General features: G+C 43.1%; 1 protein-coding gene across 1 annotated transcript in view; it reads left to right on the top strand.

Annotated features, from left to right (window-relative positions):
- The window catches only part of LOC309584785 (protein unc-13 homolog B-like), a 204,429-nt gene that overhangs the window by 21,754 nt on the left and 162,657 nt on the right, over positions 1-20,018 (top strand). The window contains exons 2-5 of the mRNA XM_082301026.1: positions 4,535-4,564; positions 7,192-7,291; positions 11,117-11,234; positions 12,176-12,299. Of these exons, the coding sequence (XP_082157152.1) occupies positions 4,535-4,564; positions 7,192-7,291; positions 11,117-11,234; positions 12,176-12,299 (372 nt within the window). The remainder of the gene's footprint in view (positions 1-4,534; positions 4,565-7,191; positions 7,292-11,116; positions 11,235-12,175; positions 12,300-20,018) is intronic.

Raw genomic sequence — 20,018 nt, 5'->3', positions numbered from 1 at the left:
TTAAAAGTGCCAGTCTTGAGCCACTTGCCACCCTGTCATGGATTTTATCAATAACTTCCAAGAAGTGAGTGGGAGGTGTTGAGTTTCTGGCTCTGCCATGGGGTACATGTGCTATAGTTGCTCGTACAGGGTTCAGGCAGCAAAATTGTTTCCAAAGGCTCAGTTAGAGAAAGTGTAACACATGTGAAGGACTGCAGCACTGCCTGATCATTGCATCGTTCCCAGAAGGGTTCCCCTGCCTTCTGTGTGCCTATGGAGGCTGCACAGGCTGTGAATTCGGTGTTTTGAGCTAGCCTTGGGTAGTATCAGCAGCCTGCTGTGGTCTCTTATTTCTGTTGTTTAAGCAACCTTTGCACCCAGTGCTACATGTCACTGTACACTGAAGTCTGAGCACCTGGAAAAGGTGAGAAAAGCAGAGTGAAATGGAAATATGTATTGATTCTGCTGTTCAGCTGGGAAAGTTACTGTAGAAGTTAGAGTGCACTCGAAAACACATTAATACTGCATTTGTGTTTCACAGGGAGGAGGAAGGTATTTTTCAAATAGCTGATCAGGAAAATGCTTTTCGAATGCTCTGCTTTCAGCATTGCATTTCCTTTTAAAAGCGGTAATTAAAACTGCACCCTTCCATTCTTCTAATTTCTCCCACAGCCCCTCCTCCATAGCACTTTATTGTCCCCTGCGAAGGGATGTAGGTTTTGTTCTAAGTGTGGGGAGTGATCGGGTAGTAAGTCATGTGCTGGATTTAGTTAGAATGTAATCTTTCGGCCATCTGCTCAGGCACTCCCTGTGTTGCATTCCTCTCACTTGCAAGCAAGTGTTAAAGGTGATTTGGGATGTGCAGGTGTTCGGTTCCCTTTTAACTTAGTATGGCTGTGTGAGGAGGTTTGAGCAGGATGTTTTCTGAGCCTTGCAGTAATTTGTCATGCTTAATTTTAATTGTCTTACTGGCGTGTGTAGCACCTGCTCAGGAAAAAATACTATCATTCAAACTATTCGAAAAATATGTGGATAAGGCTTTCTACTTAGAAGTGAGTTTAAGAATACTCTGATGTATGCTCTGCTATTGTTTTTTCATCCTCCACAGTGACTCTGATCCTTTTTTTTTGCAATTCCTGGCTTTTATTTTCCTTTCCTAGTCTTTAGGAGTTTATCTGATCCTCTAGTCCTTTGTAAGTGAAGGCTGTAAAGCATCTGGAGTCTTGCTGTGGCTTTTTCTAAATTTTTTTCTATTTTGCTTTTTTAAGTTGCAGGCAAGACTTAAACTTAATTTTTTTTTTTTTTGGTCTCTTTATTAGAGTAATGCCAAAATGGTGAGAGATGCTCAGAGGGAAAAAAATCTCTGGATGAATTTAATATTTACATCAAGTTTTTTCTACTTTCTAAGAGCTCCTTGGAATAGCTGTATCTCTGATACGCTCAAGTCTTTTTTGGAGATTAAGTGAATCTTCCTGTGCAGGGAGATCAGGTGCATCCCTGTGCATCTGTTTTATGAAGTGCTTGCACATGGCAGTGCAAAGCACTAGGTCTTGCCTTCCTTTCTAATTTGGTATAATTTTCATTCCCTCCCTTGTATCCTGCTTGTCCTGTGCAGTGGCATAGGATTGGCATAGTTGGATGTTTGCATCTGAATGGATGGACTTTGTGTGCTGCCCAGTTTGCTGAGATAAGCTATTTGAAACTGAACAGAACTTGACATCTCCAGCTGGTTTAAAAATGCTCCTTTCCCAGAGACTAGGAGTACTGTGGGATAACTGGGAGTGAGTCAGGAAATACCTCATCTAGACCATTAACTTACATTATGTTAGGTTTTTGCTTTGTGGCAATGCAGGAGCAACTGTACCTGTAAAACCTGGTGTTGTTGGGTGCTCTAGAGAATGGTTTCATTTTGTGGTACAGGTTTTATATTATAAAAATGAGATTTTATATTATAAAAATGTACTGTTACACATGGCTTGATTTCAAAGTACTGTCGTACTTCATCATGTAGCAATGACTTTTCAGCCTTTGCTGTAATGCTGACTAATTGGTGCATCAGGCTTCTGTAGAGCTTCATAACACCTTTGAGTCCTTCCTTGAGTGCTTGGCATAGAGGAGCTCTAACCAGAGAGAAGGAACGGGTGTAGAAAAGTTTTCCTAGTAGTGCTCCTTTGGAAAGCTGTGGTCCTTCATGGCATGGTTCATGGTCTTCAGTGCAATGCATCTGACCTGCAAATTCCCTGGGCTGACAAACAGGCTGGGCCTTAGCCATGCCTAGAAGCCCATTCCAGCTCTGAACTCCCAGAAATTCAAGCTCTTATATGGGAAATCCTGCAGTCTCCCAGCCAGTCCTGGGAGATGTTCTGGGAGCTGCATCATTGCAATGCTTTCTGCACCCCTAGGAAATGCTTTCCTGTGGGGCTAACAAAACAAAACCATGTCCAAGTCACTTTTCATGGGAACTTTCTGGACATGCTGTGCAGGCTTGCAGATAGAGCGAAAGAATTACTGGTGAGATGAGACTCCCAGGTTTGCGGTTCAGCCCTTAGTTATAAGCTCCGTTTCTGTGGCTAAAGGTGTGATTTGTTACATGCAGTTTTTCTAGAGGTCTGGTGCTCATTCCGGGGAGTTACTAAAGATTCCATTTTTGTCACGTGAGTCTGTAGCAGGCTTCGGATCTTTGTTTAGTCTGGCTGCTTCGCTGGGATATCCTTGTTGCTTCAAGCCCCGGGACAGCTCTTGCTGAAGCCCCACACAGACACCCCTCTCAGCTGTCGAGGCAGTGCAAGGCTTGCTGCCTTTCATCAAAGGAACCTCTGAATATTTAGAGGCTGTGACTGCAATGTACAAACGGCATCTTTCTCTTAGTTTGCCAGTTACCGCTGCTGAGGCTGTCTTTTCTCTGTGTTTAGGAGCCAGTGGCCCACTCCAGCTGCCTTTTTAGCAAATAATACCAAATTTCTGCACTGGGGTTACCTGTGCTTCCCTGCTAACAGTAGTGGAGCTGAAGCTTCCTGTGTGTCCCCTGCCCTCCTTTGCCTTTTCTTCCCCTAGCACATGCACTTCTTTGTCTCCTGCCTCTTGCAAAGGAGGGAAGAGGGGAGGTTCACAGATGAGCTGGTGCTTGCCCACTCCAGGGCAGTATTTCATGTAATGTCTGCTTTTGTGTGGTATGCAGAGGAGCCTAGAAAGTGGGTAGATTGTCCTGCATATTTCTCAAAGGTTAAACAGACTGATTTGGAGATTAAAAGGCATCTGTATCTTCAGTCAGCAAGAACACTGGCCCACACTATTGTATGTTTTGCTTGCACCGTTAGGTTTAGCGTCAGGAATGCTTCAGGCCCTGAATCTGGGAAAAAAGGAACCAACTTATTTTGGACCTAAAGGCTTGTTGGCCTTGTCAGTCTAGGTGAAAACTATAGCCCTTTTAACAGTACAGTTTGTACTGTACCTGGTACAGCATTTTCCTTCTTGCAAACATCTACCTGGACTGTAAATGCTCACAAAGGAGAATTTCTCAAATAGCAAGACTGTTCTCCAGCATCACACTCCCTTGCAGCTCTGCATGTAACTGTGTCAGGGCATTTTTTTTAAATTTAAGTTTTTGATGTTTCTTTCTAGAACTTTCATCTTGTGAGTTGGACACTATGAACCTCTAATAAGTATTGGCAGCTCTGTTTTCTGAAGGAAACTTCACTGCACCAGCTTTTAAGTATTTTTGCTCTCTGGTATATCTTGCTTCCTAGCTTGTTAAATATGTTTTCATCTTAGTTTTCCAGTGGGGAAACTAGCTGGAGCCTAGAGATGTCTTCTCTTAGTGCTTACACTTAGCAATTCTAGTGAGGATATGAGCTTGCAAAAGGGAAATGTAAACAAAATCTCCCCTAGGTAGACATGGACCTTCTCCATCTGGTGAGATAAGAGCCAATACTGTTTTATGTTTTAACAATTCTATTTTTATGTATAAATACTGTCCTGGAATTAAATTAACAGAGTAGAGCTTGTAAAAATGACATTTGAGTTTACACTGCTGTTTGTTTGGCTTATTTAATTTAATTGACAGTGTCACAGTATAGAGTTACTTATGGAGCTGCTATTCTGGCTTGAGTATTTTCAATTTGTGGTTGAAAGTCTGCTATACAGCGTTAGGAGAATTTCTTTGTATACAAAGAAATGTTTCTTTCTTCTAGAGTGTTTATAAGTAACTTTGTAAGTGAGGTGGTATGAAATGGCATCTTGCTAGGCAGCAGTAACTTCTGGTTGCAAAGGACGGATTTTGAGATTGCTTTGCATTAACCATATCACACTGCTTTCCAAACATTAAGCCTGTGATTGTTTTTTAAATGCATCACTTTCAAGAGGTGCCATCGGGTACAAAGGAGTTTTTGTCTCCAGATCTGTTTAACTGAGTGTGGATTTCCAGCTGCCAGGACTGTGCAGGGGATGTTGGCCAGTTAATATGATGCACTGTGATGCTTTAACTCAAAGGAGACTGTAGCAGGACAAAATCACTAACAGCCTCTTATTTTGTTCTTTTCTTTTTTTCTCTTTACAGTAAAAAAAGCTAAACTCCATGGACCACCAGGTAAGCCATGCTCTCCTGCTTGTTTGCAGCAATGGGGACCCCTGCTCTCTCACTGCTGTTTGTGCTGCTCCCTCTGGTTTTCCTCCACCTCCTCTCAGCTCCTCCATGTTCTCCTTAGGAGTGACATAATCTACCTTGAGAATCCAGGCAGCTTGAGTTAGTAGAAAACTTGGGGCTGTGACCTGGTGTCACGGTGGTAAGAAACATCTGTCTTTTATACGTGACCTGAACAGGTGATGAATGTCGAAATGTGTTCCTTTACTGTCACCCTTCCGCACCCACCCAGCTCTTTCATCTCATCCTGCCTCTGTCCCTGTTCAAAACAGGGTCTGAAAATGTCCAGTAAGAAGAACTGGTGTGTGCTTCTGTGGATTTAGTGCCTTCTCGATCTTGACTAGGATTGCTGGATGGAACTGCAGAAGTGAATCGTTCTCTTACGTGGCAGTCCATAATGGCTGTGCTTGGAATTAAAATCCCATCCGCTAGGTTTTGTGTCTGCATAGTAAAACAAAAGCAAACAGCTGGTGACACCCAGAATTTACAGTCTGTGGTTCAGAAGTAAGTGTGCTATAGAAACCCACAGCAATGATGCATGACAATCATACAATCGTAGAATATTAAGGAGTTGGAAGGTACCTGAAGAATGATCTAGTCCCATGCCATGGGCAGGGACACCTCCCACTAGATCACGTTGCCCAGTGCCTTATCCAACCTGGCCTTGAACACTACCAGGACTGGGCATTCACAACCTCCTTGGGGAACCTATGCCAGTGTTCACAATAAACGCCTTCACAATAAAGGATTTCTTCCCAATATCTAACTAAATATCCCCTTTCAATTTGTATCTGTTATTCCCTATCACTACAGTCCCTGATGAAAGGTCCCTTTCTGGATTCCCTGTAGGCCCCTTCAGATACTGGAAGGTTGCTGTGAGATCTCCACATAACCTCTTCTTCAGGTTGAACAGCCCCAATTTTCTGAGCCTGTCTTCATAGGGGAGGTGCTTCACTCTTCTTACCAACGTTGTGGAATTGCTCCAGCACTTCCATGTCCTTCTTAATGTTGGGGTCACCAGAACTGTATGCAGTAATCCAGGTGGGATGTCACAAGGGTAGAGGGGGTGAGTTGCCTCCCTTGACCTGCTGCCCATGCTCCTTTGGATGCATCCCAGGATACATTTGGCTTTCTGGGCTGCAAGCACACATTCCTGGCTTATGTTGAGTTACTCATCAACCAGCTTCATGAGGTTTGTGCAGTCCCACCTCTCCAGGCTGTCCAGTCCCTCTGGATGGCATCCCTTCCCTCCCGAGTGTGACTGCACCACACAGCTCTGTGTCATCAGTGAACTTGCTGAGGATGCCCTTGATCCCACTGTCCCTGTCACCAACAAAGATACTGAACAGTATCAGTCCCAGTTTTGACCCCTGAGGGACACCACTTGTCACTGGTCACCAAGTGGACAGTGAATCACTGACCACAAGTCTTTGGGTGGGGCCAGCCAAGCCAGTTCTTTATCCACAGAGTACTCCATCCATCAGATCCGTGGTGCTCTGATACAGAGACAAGGATGTTGTTCAGGACAATGTCAAATGCGTAAGTCCATGCAATGTCAGTTACTCTTCCCCGTCCACCAGTGCTTTAGCCCTGTCATAGAAGGTCATCAAATTTGTCTGCCCTGATTTCCCTTTTGTAAAGCCACGTTGGCTGTTACATGTTTGTTTTCCATGGGAAATTTTGACAGTATTAAAATTGACTGAGATCAAACACTGGGAATAGATGCAGCAGAACACTGAAGTATTAAAATATGTGCACTGCTTTCTGGGTACTTAGCGTGTTGTTCCAGGCTGTTTGAAACTGATGGATAGGCCTGAGGTGATAACTCCCCTTAAAAGGGAGTTTGTTCATTCTTGGGTGCTGATATTCAAACTTTGAATGTGTCTGTGCTTTGCTGCTTGGAAAAAAGTTCTTCCAGAATTTTTCTTCAGATTTAAAATAAAAAGCAAAACATCTAAACAGAGGCCGGCTTGTCAAGATGTGAGTGTAATGTGGTTTTCCTAGGTCAGGTCAGTTTCAGCACTCTTAATAATAAGTCTGTATTTTTCTTCTGCCCCTGACTGGCCTGTAAAGTTCTTTGTGGACTGATAGGTGGAAGACTGGGTTGGGGCTGAGAGAGCAACTGAGTCAGAAGGGAAGATATGGTATGACCAACCCAACCTCTTGTTTGTATGTTTTGCGAGTTTGTTTTTCACTGTGCTTGGTATTCATGATGGGTCCTGTGCCTTCAGACTGTCTCTTTTTCCTCTTGTTTGCATTTCAGGAGCAGCATCATACTAAGTGTCTGTGTTCTTTAGGATTTTACACTCTTTGTCCATGTGTCACTGCAAGTGAACAGTTGCGTGTTTTTGTTCATTTGTGCTTGGATTTCTAAAAAAACTGTGACTGAAAATTTGGTGCAGGTGAAAAACATCTTGAACATTTGGCTTTTGAAACCCAATGGTATCTTTCCATACGGGCTTTTCATTTGGAGTCTCTCTGGATGTACTCTACTAACTGAAAACCTTGCAGTGTTGCAGGTGATGTGATGAAAGGGTATAATGATGGAGATAACATTTTGTGTCGTTTCCCAGATAAATTCAATACGTATGTGACCCTGAAAGTGCAAAATGTGAAGAGCACGACAGTGGCCGTGCGAGGTGACCAGCCCTGCTGGGAACAGGATTTTATGTTGTAAGTATGGTGGTGCACAGCACAAGGTGCTCATGGTTGGATCCTTCCGCAGCCCTGGTGTTCATACAGAGCTGTTCGTGTGTGTATGAATCAGAATATTTGGGTAAATAAGCCTAAATACTTACAACCTGAATAATTTTCTTTCATGTTGTACACATTGTCCTGTGGTGGAGGATGTGTGTTGGGAGATTGTCTCTGCAGGTGCCATGGACTGGCAGTTGCCAGTCAGATCTGTAGTGAGGAGCCAAGTGTGAGGTTGAGCTGGGGAGTTACTGTGTGGGTTGGGTCTGGATTGATGTTGTCCTTGGCCAGTATATGCACAGCTGTGCCTGTAAACTCGAGAGACACACACACGCCCGTACAACACAGCTTAGGCAAGGACCAAAGGCCCATAGCTGAGTTTAAATGGGTGTGGGAAGAGGGTGTCGGCCCCTGGAGAGGCTGGTCAGGGCAATTAAGGGCTGTTAGTGCATGCAGGGCCTCTAGTCGGTGATCCTGGTTACCTCAGTTGGGAGCAGCAGAACCAGTTCGTTCCGGCTTTTCAGGGGTTTCTGCTGCAGTTGGCACTTCTGATTTGCTTTGGTCCTCATAGACCTCACATGTAGCCAAGGATTTCCCAGTATCTTTTAGAATGGTGTTTGTTTTTGTTTTTTTTTTTCTGGTGGATGAATGACTTATTGATTATACTGCATCTGCTTCTGTTTCTATAGCTTTGTAAGGCAAATTGAACTAAATTTACTAAATGGGGGGGAATGATGTTGTATTCTTGTGGGGTCAAAGCTAGTGCTGCTGTTTCTGAGTGGGTTTGAGGTGTTTACATAGTATCTGTACTAAGAGACCCCCACGGAATTTTGTGAATATGTTTCCTAATCCAGCAGCAGTTTGTTTCTCCTCAGCTGAAAGTGGCAGGTTGTTACCTCAGGGTTAAGGAGGTCACCTGGGTCAGTACAGTGTTTCCATCATAGCTGTGCTCCCGCCTCCCTTATTTGGTGGCACTCTGCTTTTGGAGCAGCACGAGAGGTGTGTGCTCCTGCACAGATAGTTTGGAGCCTGCCCTTTCGGATCTGGTGAAACACACATCCTCCTGAACACTACCATCTGCTCAGCTCTGCAGCTCCTGGTCAGACAGAGGCCATGGCTGTCACTGATGTGAAACATTCAGGGCTGGGTAAGGCTGGGATAAGGAATTGTACCTGTCCTCCAAATCACACACCCATACCCAAACTACTAACTCTTTTTGCTGGTGATTTGTGCTCATCCTGTGGGCAGGAGCTGACTTTAAACATGGCCAGCTACAGAGGAGACTTCTCAGCTGTGATTCAAGGAAAGCACTTGAATGTGTTGGATGAAGGCTCCTGTGGTTGCTCCTCCTCCCTTCCTTTCAAGCAGCTCCTGAAGCTGCACTCTGGTATCAGCTGGGAGCTTAGCTAGCACGCTGTAAGGTCACTGAGACGCTCCATAATTAGTTGCTAGGGGATATGGAAGCAGAATATTAGCTGAACTACCTCGCCATTATTGTCCCTGCTTTAGCCAGGCAACTGCACAGTAGTTCTGGTGTCTCTTCATAACAGATATATTACATGTGGGAACGAATGTGTTTTGCATGATCCTGTGTACATCAAGTTGTCCCAGGGGAAATAGCGCTGGTATTCCAATACTGCTGTTCTCTAGTTTGCTGTTTTTCTTTCTGGAGTTGGAAAAGGATTCTGAGCACAGCAGTGTTTCCCCAAGGGAAGGATGCTTTTACTGTCTGTGCAGTGTTTACCTTTTTCATGAAGCATAGTGGAAGAATAGACTACAAGCAAAAAAATGCTTCCCGTCTGTGTTTGTTGGTTTTGCTCCAAACTCTTTGTGAGATGTAACACTGCAGAATTTGGGGCTCTGGGGTTGTTTGAGATTTGGTTATTTACCAGACCAGTGAAGCATTTCCACGTATTCCTTGGGGACATCTTCGAATTTTGAAGGAGCTTTAAAGGAACTGCATATTTGCTGCATATTTGCAGGAGACACCTCGAGTGAAAGTGCAAACTGATGTTTAGAACACAGTGATTAAATTGGTGTTGAAGTTGTGAGAAATGCCTTTATTTATTTGTGCATATGGAAAGGGAGGGATACCAAATTTCAGTCTCAGCTCTTTTGTTCTTAGAAGCTGTTCTGCATCTAACCAGAAGGTGGAGAAAGGGAGACACAAAGGCAATCAAAGCCACTGTACAGAAATGCATTTTATTTATTATTCTTACCTGGTGACCTGTCCTTTGGAGTTCTCTACGGGTGTATCATGACCAATATCTTGCTCTGACAGCATATGTTGAGGCAAAGTACGTGGTTTGACACTGTGACTGAAAACAGAGTATTTCTTCCTTCCCTTCCCTTTCTGGCCTCACAGTATTCCAACCAGCAGACAGCCAGTCATCATCAGCCTGCAAATCAGATGAGTATCAAGCAGGGTGAGGGCAGAGTAGTGCTGGTAGAGCTGTTGGCCATACTGAGTAACCCTATCAGAACAGAGGATGCTGGAGACTTAATTACAAGATGCTAGCAGTAAACTCATAGAAGGGTTGTAAGAGCTTGATTTTGAACTGTTGCAGACTGAGCCACCCAAATACTGAACACTGCTGACCTCAATTCCTGCATCTCAAACAAGAACAGAAGCACTTGGATTTAAAATAGACATTAATGTGCTTTACTGTAGCTGTAGGGTTTGTCTTGAACCTTGTAGATATGATGTTCTCTTTTAGTTGCAAGAAGGAGGCAAAGTTCAAGTGGATGCTTGGATTTATCGCAGCAGTTCTTTCTTATTTTGGATGTGGTGACAGTCTATAAGGGAGTAAAATGCTTTTTAAATTTCCTTGATAGCTGTAACATGGATATATTTGGGCAGAGGGCAGCAGTACTGACTGTCCAAGATAGCTACTTTTTAACATTAACAGTTAAAATAAAGGGGATTAACAGTTGCAATAAAGGGAGGCCCTGAGATCGAAAAATTACAGGGGATAGCCTTTCTTCATGATAAGTGGGAGACAGCTGTGGTATCAACAGACAGCTCAGGATTCTTCTCTGTTGTTTTTACCTGTCTCTGCTGTGTATGTGTAAGGCTGTTCTGACGTAGGCATGTTATAAACCAGCATGCAAAAGCGAGGCATAAATGCTATAAAACACTGAGAAGGAGCAAATTTGAGATGCATCCTTTTGTTAATGAGAGGAAAGATGTTTGTGAAAACCTTCAGATCAGTATTTCCAAGAACCTGTCACTCAGTGGCCATGTGGAAGTAGCTGGTGCTGGAGAAGAAGTGCTGCAACAGGGCTCCGAGCAATAGTTAGTGCTTCTGATGCAGCTATGTTAGATTTGGGACTGTTACTTTTGGCATGGAGTAGCTCCACTCACAGGTAAGTATTGGCATGTTTGCACCTTCCAGAGTACACTTGTGTTGCTGTGCTGCCAAGGGAGACACCCACTGTGTTAGAAATGGGGTGCCTGATGACAAAGAATAGCTCACCTCTAGGTTTTGGTCCAAGGTACACTTCCTCCTCCTGTGTACATAGCTGCAGAGATGAGTTCCCAACTGGCAGTTCATGCATGACATAGTTCAGGGTTTTAGTTTGCACTCTTTGTGTAATTAGTATTAAACTGTGAATTACTAGAAACTGGTGTTCCCTGTGAGTATGAGCAGCCTCAGCTACACGCTTCCAGGAGCTCTGTGTAGCTTGACACAGCTCTGTGGAAATAGTTCAGTGGTATAGTTATGGTGGTAATGCAGAACATTAAACAAAATTAGATGGTATTCTGCTTTTTTCTCATCTGTGCTGCCTTTACTTTTCTTGCAGTGAGATCAGTCGGCTGGACCTGGGCCTAATTGTGGAAGTATGGAACAAAGGACTGATATGGGACACCCTGGTTGGGACTGTGTGGATTGCTCTGAAGGCCATTCACCAATCTGATGAGGTTAAGCTGACAGAGAACCTTTATTTTCTCCAGTGTTGATAATCAATGTGTTAAAAATCTGGCCTGATGCAGCCCAGACTCAGCTCCTCAGCAAAACTTCCACTTGGAAAGTCAGGAAGGCTGAGTGAGCAGAGAGGGCTGTCTCATCACATTGGTTTTGATTTTGAAGAGAGATCACAACTGAGCTTACACAGGGGTCATTTCACTTGTGTGGACTCAAGAATTAGGGCCTAATCTTTTTAGGAACACATAACAGACAAATATCTGAAATATTAAGGACTGACTGCTTAGTCTGATGCTCAGATTTTTATGACTTACTGCTAAAGACCTCTGCCTTTTCCAGCTGACAAGATAGGCCCAGAGGATATCTGTAGTATCTTCGTACGGCTTCTGGTTGCAATGTTAAAAGGTGTCTACCTGTGCTGATGCATATGGACAGAAGTAGGAAGTAGGGTGTGCCAATGACTGTGACTACCCTAACTACTGAGTTTGGCAGTTGTTGCAGCTAAGCATTTTTAACTCAAATTTCAGGGTATTTACTTAGGAGATTATTGGATTTGAACAGGGAGAGATAGATTATATTTTCCATAAAAGGAAAAGAGTGGAGGTGCCCTGCAGTGTGGCTGTGAGGTCTGCTGGTGCTCAATTTCTCTTGCTGTCCAGGCACTCCTTAGTCCTGCCTTTGAGGGTTTACCTTTGCAGTTCCACTGAAAAGGCAGTACTTCTTTTTGGTACTTGCCCTGGTAGATGCCTCTGAGATTTGGAAAAAATCCAATTTGAAGGAAAAAGCCAATGCATGCTGAATGGATGTGATTTGATGTTAAAATAGAGTTGATAATGCCGTAAAGCTCTTTTTGAACTCTTTTAGCAAATGTGTGAGAGTTGGTGCATAAAGTTCTTCAGACTTGAATGTTTGTTCACTTAAGGATTTTGATTCATAGGAAGGTCCTGGGGAGTGGTCTACGCTGGAGGCAGAAGTTGTAATGAAACATGATGAAATCTGTGGAACCAAAAACCCAACTCCTCATAAAATTTTGCTGGACACAAGATTTGAATTACCATTTGGTGAGTACATTTCCATAACTTACCCAGGATGCCGACAGTGGAGAGAAAGTGGGAACAACTTGAGGTTTATAATCAAGTTGTGTTCATTCTCAGTTCTGTCAGTGTAGTTTAGTGGAGGTCATGTGGCTGGTATTCATTTTTTGTTTGGCTTCTTTCTAACAAGATCTGAATAAGTATGAAATATTTGAAAGTCCCTGAGTGCTGGAATATTTAGACTAGCAGCAGTTTTTTCTTCTAATAGTGTTTCAGGATTGTGTTCACACATTTTCTTCCTAAGCAGGGAGCATTTGCTTCTTTGAATCTAGACAAATTTGACTGTAGAAGAGGCAGTGTGTTGTTAGAGCTGTTCTGTGGTGAATGCACGTAGGCCTCTCAGACATGTGCAGTTCAGTTAGTGAAACTTTAATGCTTAGTGCTCCTGAACATCATCATTAGCAGAGTATATAAATAACTTAATGTTGTAAGAACTGCCTTTCTGGCAATTACTTGTGGTTGAAAAATACAGAATATGGAAAAGCAGCTAATTGGAGCAAACTGATGTCAAGTAAAGTTGTATGTAATTTTAAAATTTTATTTTACTTAAGTAAACAAAAACCCCCAAACAAAATAAACCCCAAAAGTAAGTCCTTAGCCAAAATGCATCCCAGGCTTAATTTCTCTTTCCAGCTCTCACCTGATGCTTGGGATCAAGAACAGAGGTGATGTTTTTGGGGTTTGTGCTTTTTTTTTTTCATGCACTGAGCATGGAAGTGTTTCAAAGCATTCTGTCATTGTAAGGCTCATCCCTCTCCCTCTGCCTGGTGCATCCTTTTTGCTGCAAAGCCCCAGTCAGTGTGAGCAATTTGTATTGTGCTCTAAGCAGGGGTAGAGCAGTTGTGCAGGCACTGGCGTTTGGTCAGCACCTGTCAGGATTGTCCATCTGTTGTGGGAAGAAGTTAGGACATCTGTGGGTCTCATACCCCGCTTCCTGGTGGAGGGGAGGATGCAGGCCTTTGCCCTGCAGTTGGAAAGTCAGTACAAATTGTCTTTTGTGTTGTGAGTGCACAGTCCCCTGGATGGATGTACCTCAGGGGGAGCAGTGTTCTGTAGATGTAGTGGCACTGCTCTTTAACTACAGTCCAGTGTGCAAAGTGGGGGGAGGTACCCTGACACCACAGCTGTCCTAACAGCTGTCTGATGTTGGTCAGGAGCCATCCCTCTTCCCCATGGAAATATCCTGGTGTTTCACTGCTGCTGCCCATGGGAAGTTTATTACTGAAATTACTTGTTATGCAAGAGGAGGAACAAGCCTGTTTCACCTCACAAGGAAATCTTGGTTCTTTGGGACAAATGTTGAGGCTTCTGGGAGGGACAGAACAAGCACACGGAGCTGAAGACAAGGCTTGTAGCCACTGCCTTCTCATCTAAGTTCATTCTGACATGCTTGCTTGTAAACTGTTACTGCTTTAAAACAAAATGAAGTTCTGGTGTCTCCCTTTGTATTCAGAGAGTGTCCAAAAGAGAATTTGCTTTGTTCTGCAATTCATATTCTGGACTGCTTGCATTTTGAGGTATTTTTTTCAAGTATAAGAAAACAGATTCCATGTAGATGCGTTAGAACATCTGAATTTTAAAAATCAAAATACTTCAGGTAATCATGTGTTTTCTCCCTACTACTATACTCAGAGGAGTTTTTCTTTGTTTATTTTGGGGTGATTTATACTACTGTTTTACATTTTTATATTTGGAGAAGTAGAATTTCATTCAGAGCAGTAAATAAGTAAAAAGACTTCCTGATTCTTCTGGTTTTGACACAATTGATCATTTAAAGCACACCTATTACTTATTTCTTTGCTTACCATGCGAAATAGTGGAATAACACAGATTCCATATTGCTGTGTTGAAGGGTTTTTGTTTTAGAATGTGAAAAGTTGTCTGCCTGTCCAGGGTTGCATAATGTCTAGGAAAAAATGGGTGCATGAGTTAACTGTTCAAAGGGTGCTCTTCTCTTGAAGAGTGCTGCAGTTTTTGCTTTGATCTCCATTTTCAGTCTGAGGTGCCATGGCAAGGTCAGAAGCGGGTTGAAAAGCAGGAGATGCTAAGGGTGTGTGATATTCCTCTAGAAATTGGCATCTACGCATGTCACCCTCTCCTGTGGTGTTTCCCCTCAAACCATGACTGAGTGTCTTCTGCCATCATCTCTGGGACAGAGAAGGACTCTGCACTATGGATTAGGCTCTGTCTCCTTGCCCTGGTGCTGTGGGACTTGGAGGGGTGCATGGAGCTCACAGCACTGCCTCTGCATCACTCCCAAGGAATTCGCAGGTCAGTTTCCCTTCAGCTGGATGGCAGCAATATGGATTCTTAGTGCCCTACATGTTAAAATTCTCTGTCATAGGAGTTGGGAACTGCTACTTTAAACCTACACAGGGAACTAAATGGATCACTGATGTGTTGTGGAAGTTCTTAAGTCAGCAGCTGGGCCATAGAGGCAAGATTTTAATAACAGGAGGTTTGGAGTGACACTTAGGAACAGTGTGTATCATGTTTTGTTTCCCAGGTGAAGATCTCCTGGCTACTGTAGATACATGAGAATGAGAGTGATGTGTGGGCTCATGTACAGCTTGTGCTGCTTTTCAAGTTGGGTAAAACACTGCTGCCTGGGATAGCAGCTTTAAAAAAGCCTGTGTGTTCTCCTGTTTGGCTGTGCTTCTGTCCTTTTTCTATCATTTCTGGCTGCTGTCTCGTTTAGATGCACACAGATGCAGTACTCCAGGTTATTCGATGTATTTAAAATATTTCATTGTATTTAGGTGGAGCTTGAGAGGTTTTTAAGGGTTTGTAAAAGAGAATAAATGAATCTGAAAACCAGAAAAGCTGAAGTCATTAATGTAAAACATGATCGGGTATGCAAAGAGATTTAGAAACTGGTTTGTTGTTTGCACTATATTTATCCTGGATTAGTTTGCTGCTTCTGCTTCCACCTGATACATTCAAGGTTCTTCATTCCTGGTATCTCGTCTCCTGGTATTCTGGAGACTGGCAACCGCTAAAGCTGAAATTAATGCAGAACATGCTGATGCTCATAGTAGTAGTACATGATGAAGGCAACTTAGAGATTTTAAATTTTTTTTTTTCATATGAATTTGTTTTCAAGTATTTACCAGGCTTGGAGTTGGGAAGCAGTTGTCTCCTAACAAAGACTGGTGGGAGTTTAGTCTCTGCTCCTGGTGACAGAAGATAAGCTTTCCTGAGGTCATGCAGGAGTTAAACTTTGTCAATGGCCAGATTTGTAATGGGACAAAGAACATTGATGGTGGCCTTCATATGTCCCCTGTGTGTCCCACTGCATGTTCCAGATGCAGCTGTTGCCTTGTGGTCAGTTGGTGTGACTTCAGCACATGCTGTACAGGGGAGGGCAGATCCGTGGGCCCTTCTGTGTTGCATACCTGTATGATGGCCTGCAGTGCTGGGGACCAGGCTGTCATCTCATGCTCCCTGCCAGCCCCATGTTCTTGAATGTTCAGTCTCTCAGAAGCAGAACAACTGAAAATCCTCTGCTATGAAAGTGCAACAAAGAGGACGGGAAATGTGAAACATTAGTGAGAGTTGATATTAACCTTTAGGGTGAGAAGCATTTTTGTGCCTGGTAGTCTTTTAAAAGTAGCAATAAACTGCCTTCTTCATTGCAAGAAGTGGTTGTTAGCCAAGACAGGCTGGAGCCACTTTCTCCTCTGATCCTATCTGTTTCTTCTTCGGAACAAGACAGACAAGGGAGGGATACGGCTTTCCTTGGTTGGTTTAGAAAATTTTCTGGTAGGGAGAAGACAATCTTACTATGGTTTTGATGCAGTGTGTGTCTGTTGGCACAGACTTTTCAGGATGCTTCTTTTCAAGTGTAAAATTGTTCTCTTTGATAGCAATTTTACTCTGTCCCTCTTTTTTAGAAGAGCAGTGACTGTGTACAAATCCCTCACAGGATGCAGTACTCAAAAATGCTTTTGGCTCCCAAACTACCGCAGTTTGGTTCTGTGCCAGGCAGTTTCTAGTTCATAATTGGAGTGAAGATGCTTTTAGTGTTCTCAACACTCCCAGGCTGGGAGCATGCTGCTCTGCATCTAACCATGCAGTGGGGTAAATGTGCTTCGTTACAGTGTCTTGGGAACCGAACAGAAAGAAAAACTCAGTTCAGCAAAGTCATTTCAGTGAGAACTTGTGAAGATTCCCATACATTGGGAAAGGGAAGAATTTGGAGCTGGGAAGAGGGGAAGCTAGGTGAACGCTTGTAGGAAAGTGGGGAGGGTATCACTTTTGCTTTCAGCTCTTGTTCTCACTCCTGCCAAGCTGGGTTTTGCACCAGCCCAGTACTTGCTAGCTTGGAAAAACTCAGAAGGCACAAGGTGATGTGCAAGGCTCAGAGCAAGGACCACCAAACCTGAGGAGAAGAAAAGCTTTAGGGCTGAAATGCCTGGTTGTTGCCAAGCTAGAGGTCTCTAAGCAGGAATGCTGTCATATTTAGCTACTTGAGGGAGTTTAACTGAGTGAAGTGGTCTGTATGGATGCACCAAATTCTCCTCTATTTCCTTCCTCGTTCTGACAAGTCACTGTGCTGCTGTGTACCAATTCCAGGACGCTTATTTGCTCTGAGCAGCCTCAGAGCTGGGACCTCCACCCACACCCCTGCTCATGTCCCCAGGAATCTCTCTTCAGCTTAGCTTGGAGCCTTCAATCCTGAGTAATGCTGTGGGATTTACTGATCCTCCACCCCATCTATTGCCTTGTCTCTGTCTGCTTATGGACCCCACAGATTCAGGCCCAGAAAGCCAGGAGCTCGGAGAATAGGGGGTTCAGCTTCCAGCTGAGGATGGCAGTAAGGGCAAGGACAGTAAAGCTTGCAGTGTTTCTTTGTTGGTTTCAAATTAATAAGCACCAAAAGCTATTGAAGCTATCTGCCCATCTCCCCTCTCTGTTATTTTTCAGCAGTTTTGTTTCACTGACACATGGCCTTGCTTGTTTTGTTCACCAAGTGTGGAGTCCTGAGATGGCATCATGTGGCCTCTCTCTGGACTAGTTCATCTTTTTATCTTGTAGCAGCAGTTAATGTAGTGGGGTAATTTCCATTGTAGTCAAAAGCTGAGCAGTGATGCAGGAGCTCACCAGTGGATGTGGCCTTGCAAGCAGTCTGTGGCCTCTGCACTAGGGATTTCCACTCTGTGCATTCCAAAGAAGCAGCTTCAACGAAACCGCTGACTGAGGTGAAATGTAATGGAAGCTTCCTCAAAAAATTGAGAATTGTATCTCATTGGGATAGAATTTCTCATTTCTTTTGAGCAGGTAGCTTGACTCAGGATCACAGGCCAGTTGCTTCATGTTTAAAGTTTGCTGTACAGTAATTTTACTGATATTAGTATTGATGACAAGAGTTTCTCTGAGATCAAGAAGATGTCCTTAAAGCAGCTGTTATCTAGACAGTAGCTGATTTTTATCTCTGACTTGCATAAGCAGCTGTTTTAATAGAAGCAGGAATCCTGCAGTAAAAATCTGATAGCTGTGTTTATGAAATGGGCATCTGGGATGTAAGACAGGACCAGTAAATCCAAGAGACAAGTATTGCTCTTTGATGCCTGGGCATGCCGCTGCACCATGGTGTATGTGAAAGTGTTAAGAGACATCCTCAATTTCTGCCATGCTGATGGTAATCATTGCTTCACCCCTCCTCAATCTCTTTAGTCTTGATTTCAGGCTCCAGATTTGAGTGGTTTGGCCTCTGACCTTTAATTCTCATTTCATGAGTTTTTCTTTATCTCTTAGAGAAGTGATGTGTTTCCAAGACAATTCCATGGGCTTTGTGGTGATTTTTGGATTGTTTCAGGTCATTGTTGGAGTTTGTCCTCTTAAACTTCATCAGTTCACTAATGCATTCTTTCTAGATCAGTTCTGTCCAGATTTGCTTTGAATGCCAACCCTAATTTGTGCAGAGACTATCTAATAAATCTGTGCAGCTGTGATCCACAACCCTGATGATCAAAACATGTATGTGTTTCTACAACTCTTGTAGTTGTGGAAGACTCTCTCATGTTTCTCCTACCTTATTTTCTAGTAGGTTTTAACAACAAAGTAATGTACATCAGAAAGAGCAGCTGGCTTTGTGTGTTTTGGTTAAAACAAATTATTTTGGTCTCCCTCCAAGCAAGGAGAAATGGGTTGTCTTTTTTTCTACTTAGTGCGGGGTTTTTTGGAGACAGATACTAAGCTTCCATAATACTTTCTCAAGTGGGGAGTATTTTAACCCATTGTGTGGTTGAGATTAGTTGCATAAAAATTCAGCGGTGTTTCTGTTACAGAGATGTAGACACGAATTCATAGTCCAAGGAAATATCTACTGCTGAAGCTTGCAATTCCACTAAATCTGGCATGTACCTGTCAAGAGTGGTTTGTGTTCTATTATCTGCAGTGTTTTGGGGTCATTGCCTTCATAAGATGATGGTTTGTGTGGCTGAGAGAAGACACATGTAGAAGAGACATTCCCTCAAAGCCAATAAATCCTGTTCTTTTTTTCTGTGAGGAGTGAGAGCAGATGTAACTTTTGGAATCACATTTTCATCAGGAGGCCACCCTGCCCTGATTCTCCCATTCTTGCCAGTGCATAGCTTACCATATCATTGTGGTGGTGTCCATGGGGTACAGTTCATTGCAGGGAAACAAACTTCTTGGATGTAAACTTCTTGGCTCCTCCTGAGGCCACCTGAAAATGTAAAGAGTTGCAGGAGATGGGAAAACCAGCTGAACTAGTATAGCACTATCTTCCTGTCAGCTTGCAGGGCTGGTGGTGTTTTTAGCTGGAACACTCCCTCCATTTCCTTCCTCTGTGAGCTTCGAAGTTTCTGCAGTAGTGCAGTTTCAGGCCATAAATAGCCAGATTTCAGAAGTTGCTACAGTCAGGAATGTTGAGTGGCTAGAAAAAAACCCAAACAAAAGAAACCCAAATAATTTTTTTTCTTTTCCAATGTTTTCACACCACCCCATCCCTAAATAATTTTGTGTTAAGCTTTTCACAGCAGGTTATCCGCATCTCCAGGCGTGTGCTTTGGAAGGGGAAATTTTGAGTGGCAGAAGTCAGTGTTCCATTAGGACACTATTACTTCAAAGTGTGAAAAAGAAAATAGTTACCAAAATAAAAGTGATAATGCTTTCTACTTGCTGTCAGCTTGGTAATTCCTCTAGACGGTAAAAGTGTTGTGATTCACTTCACAATGAAGCTGCAGTGTGGTGTAAAAGTAAGAATGTGCTTTCATGTGAATATGACTGCCTGTAACTCTGTTGATTCACTCAAAAGATTTGGCTTATTGCTGGCAAAGAAATAAGAGACCATTTATTTTTTGGTACCTAATCTGGGTTACTCCAGGAGGTGTGCTATTGGTGTGCATAAGGTCTGATATTCAAAGGCAGCCCGTGTTCTGCTGAGGTTACAAAAAGCCTCCAGGAGAGGCTCTTGGTATGTGTTATCAAGCATAAGCAAGTGTATTAAAATACTGTTGTGAAATGGCTCTCCATCAAACTAATACTTGAATTAAATGTGAACCAGTCTGTCTTTCTCTTTCTTACCTTTGTGTAAGTGTGCATTTGGTTAATCAGCTTTAAACAAGAAAGCAGTGTAAGCCCTTGAACTGTGCTACTACTTACAATGTTTATTTTCCATCTGAGTGCTAATGTAAGACAGTCTTATTTCTTCAAAATCAT

This window comes from Coloeus monedula, assembly GCF_965178545.1.
Source record: "Coloeus monedula genome assembly, chromosome: Z".
NCBI classification, from domain to species: domain Eukaryota; kingdom Metazoa; phylum Chordata; class Aves; order Passeriformes; family Corvidae; genus Coloeus; species Coloeus monedula.
Note: the sequence above shows the minus strand (reverse complement) of the source record. Positions and strands in the feature narration are given on the sequence as shown.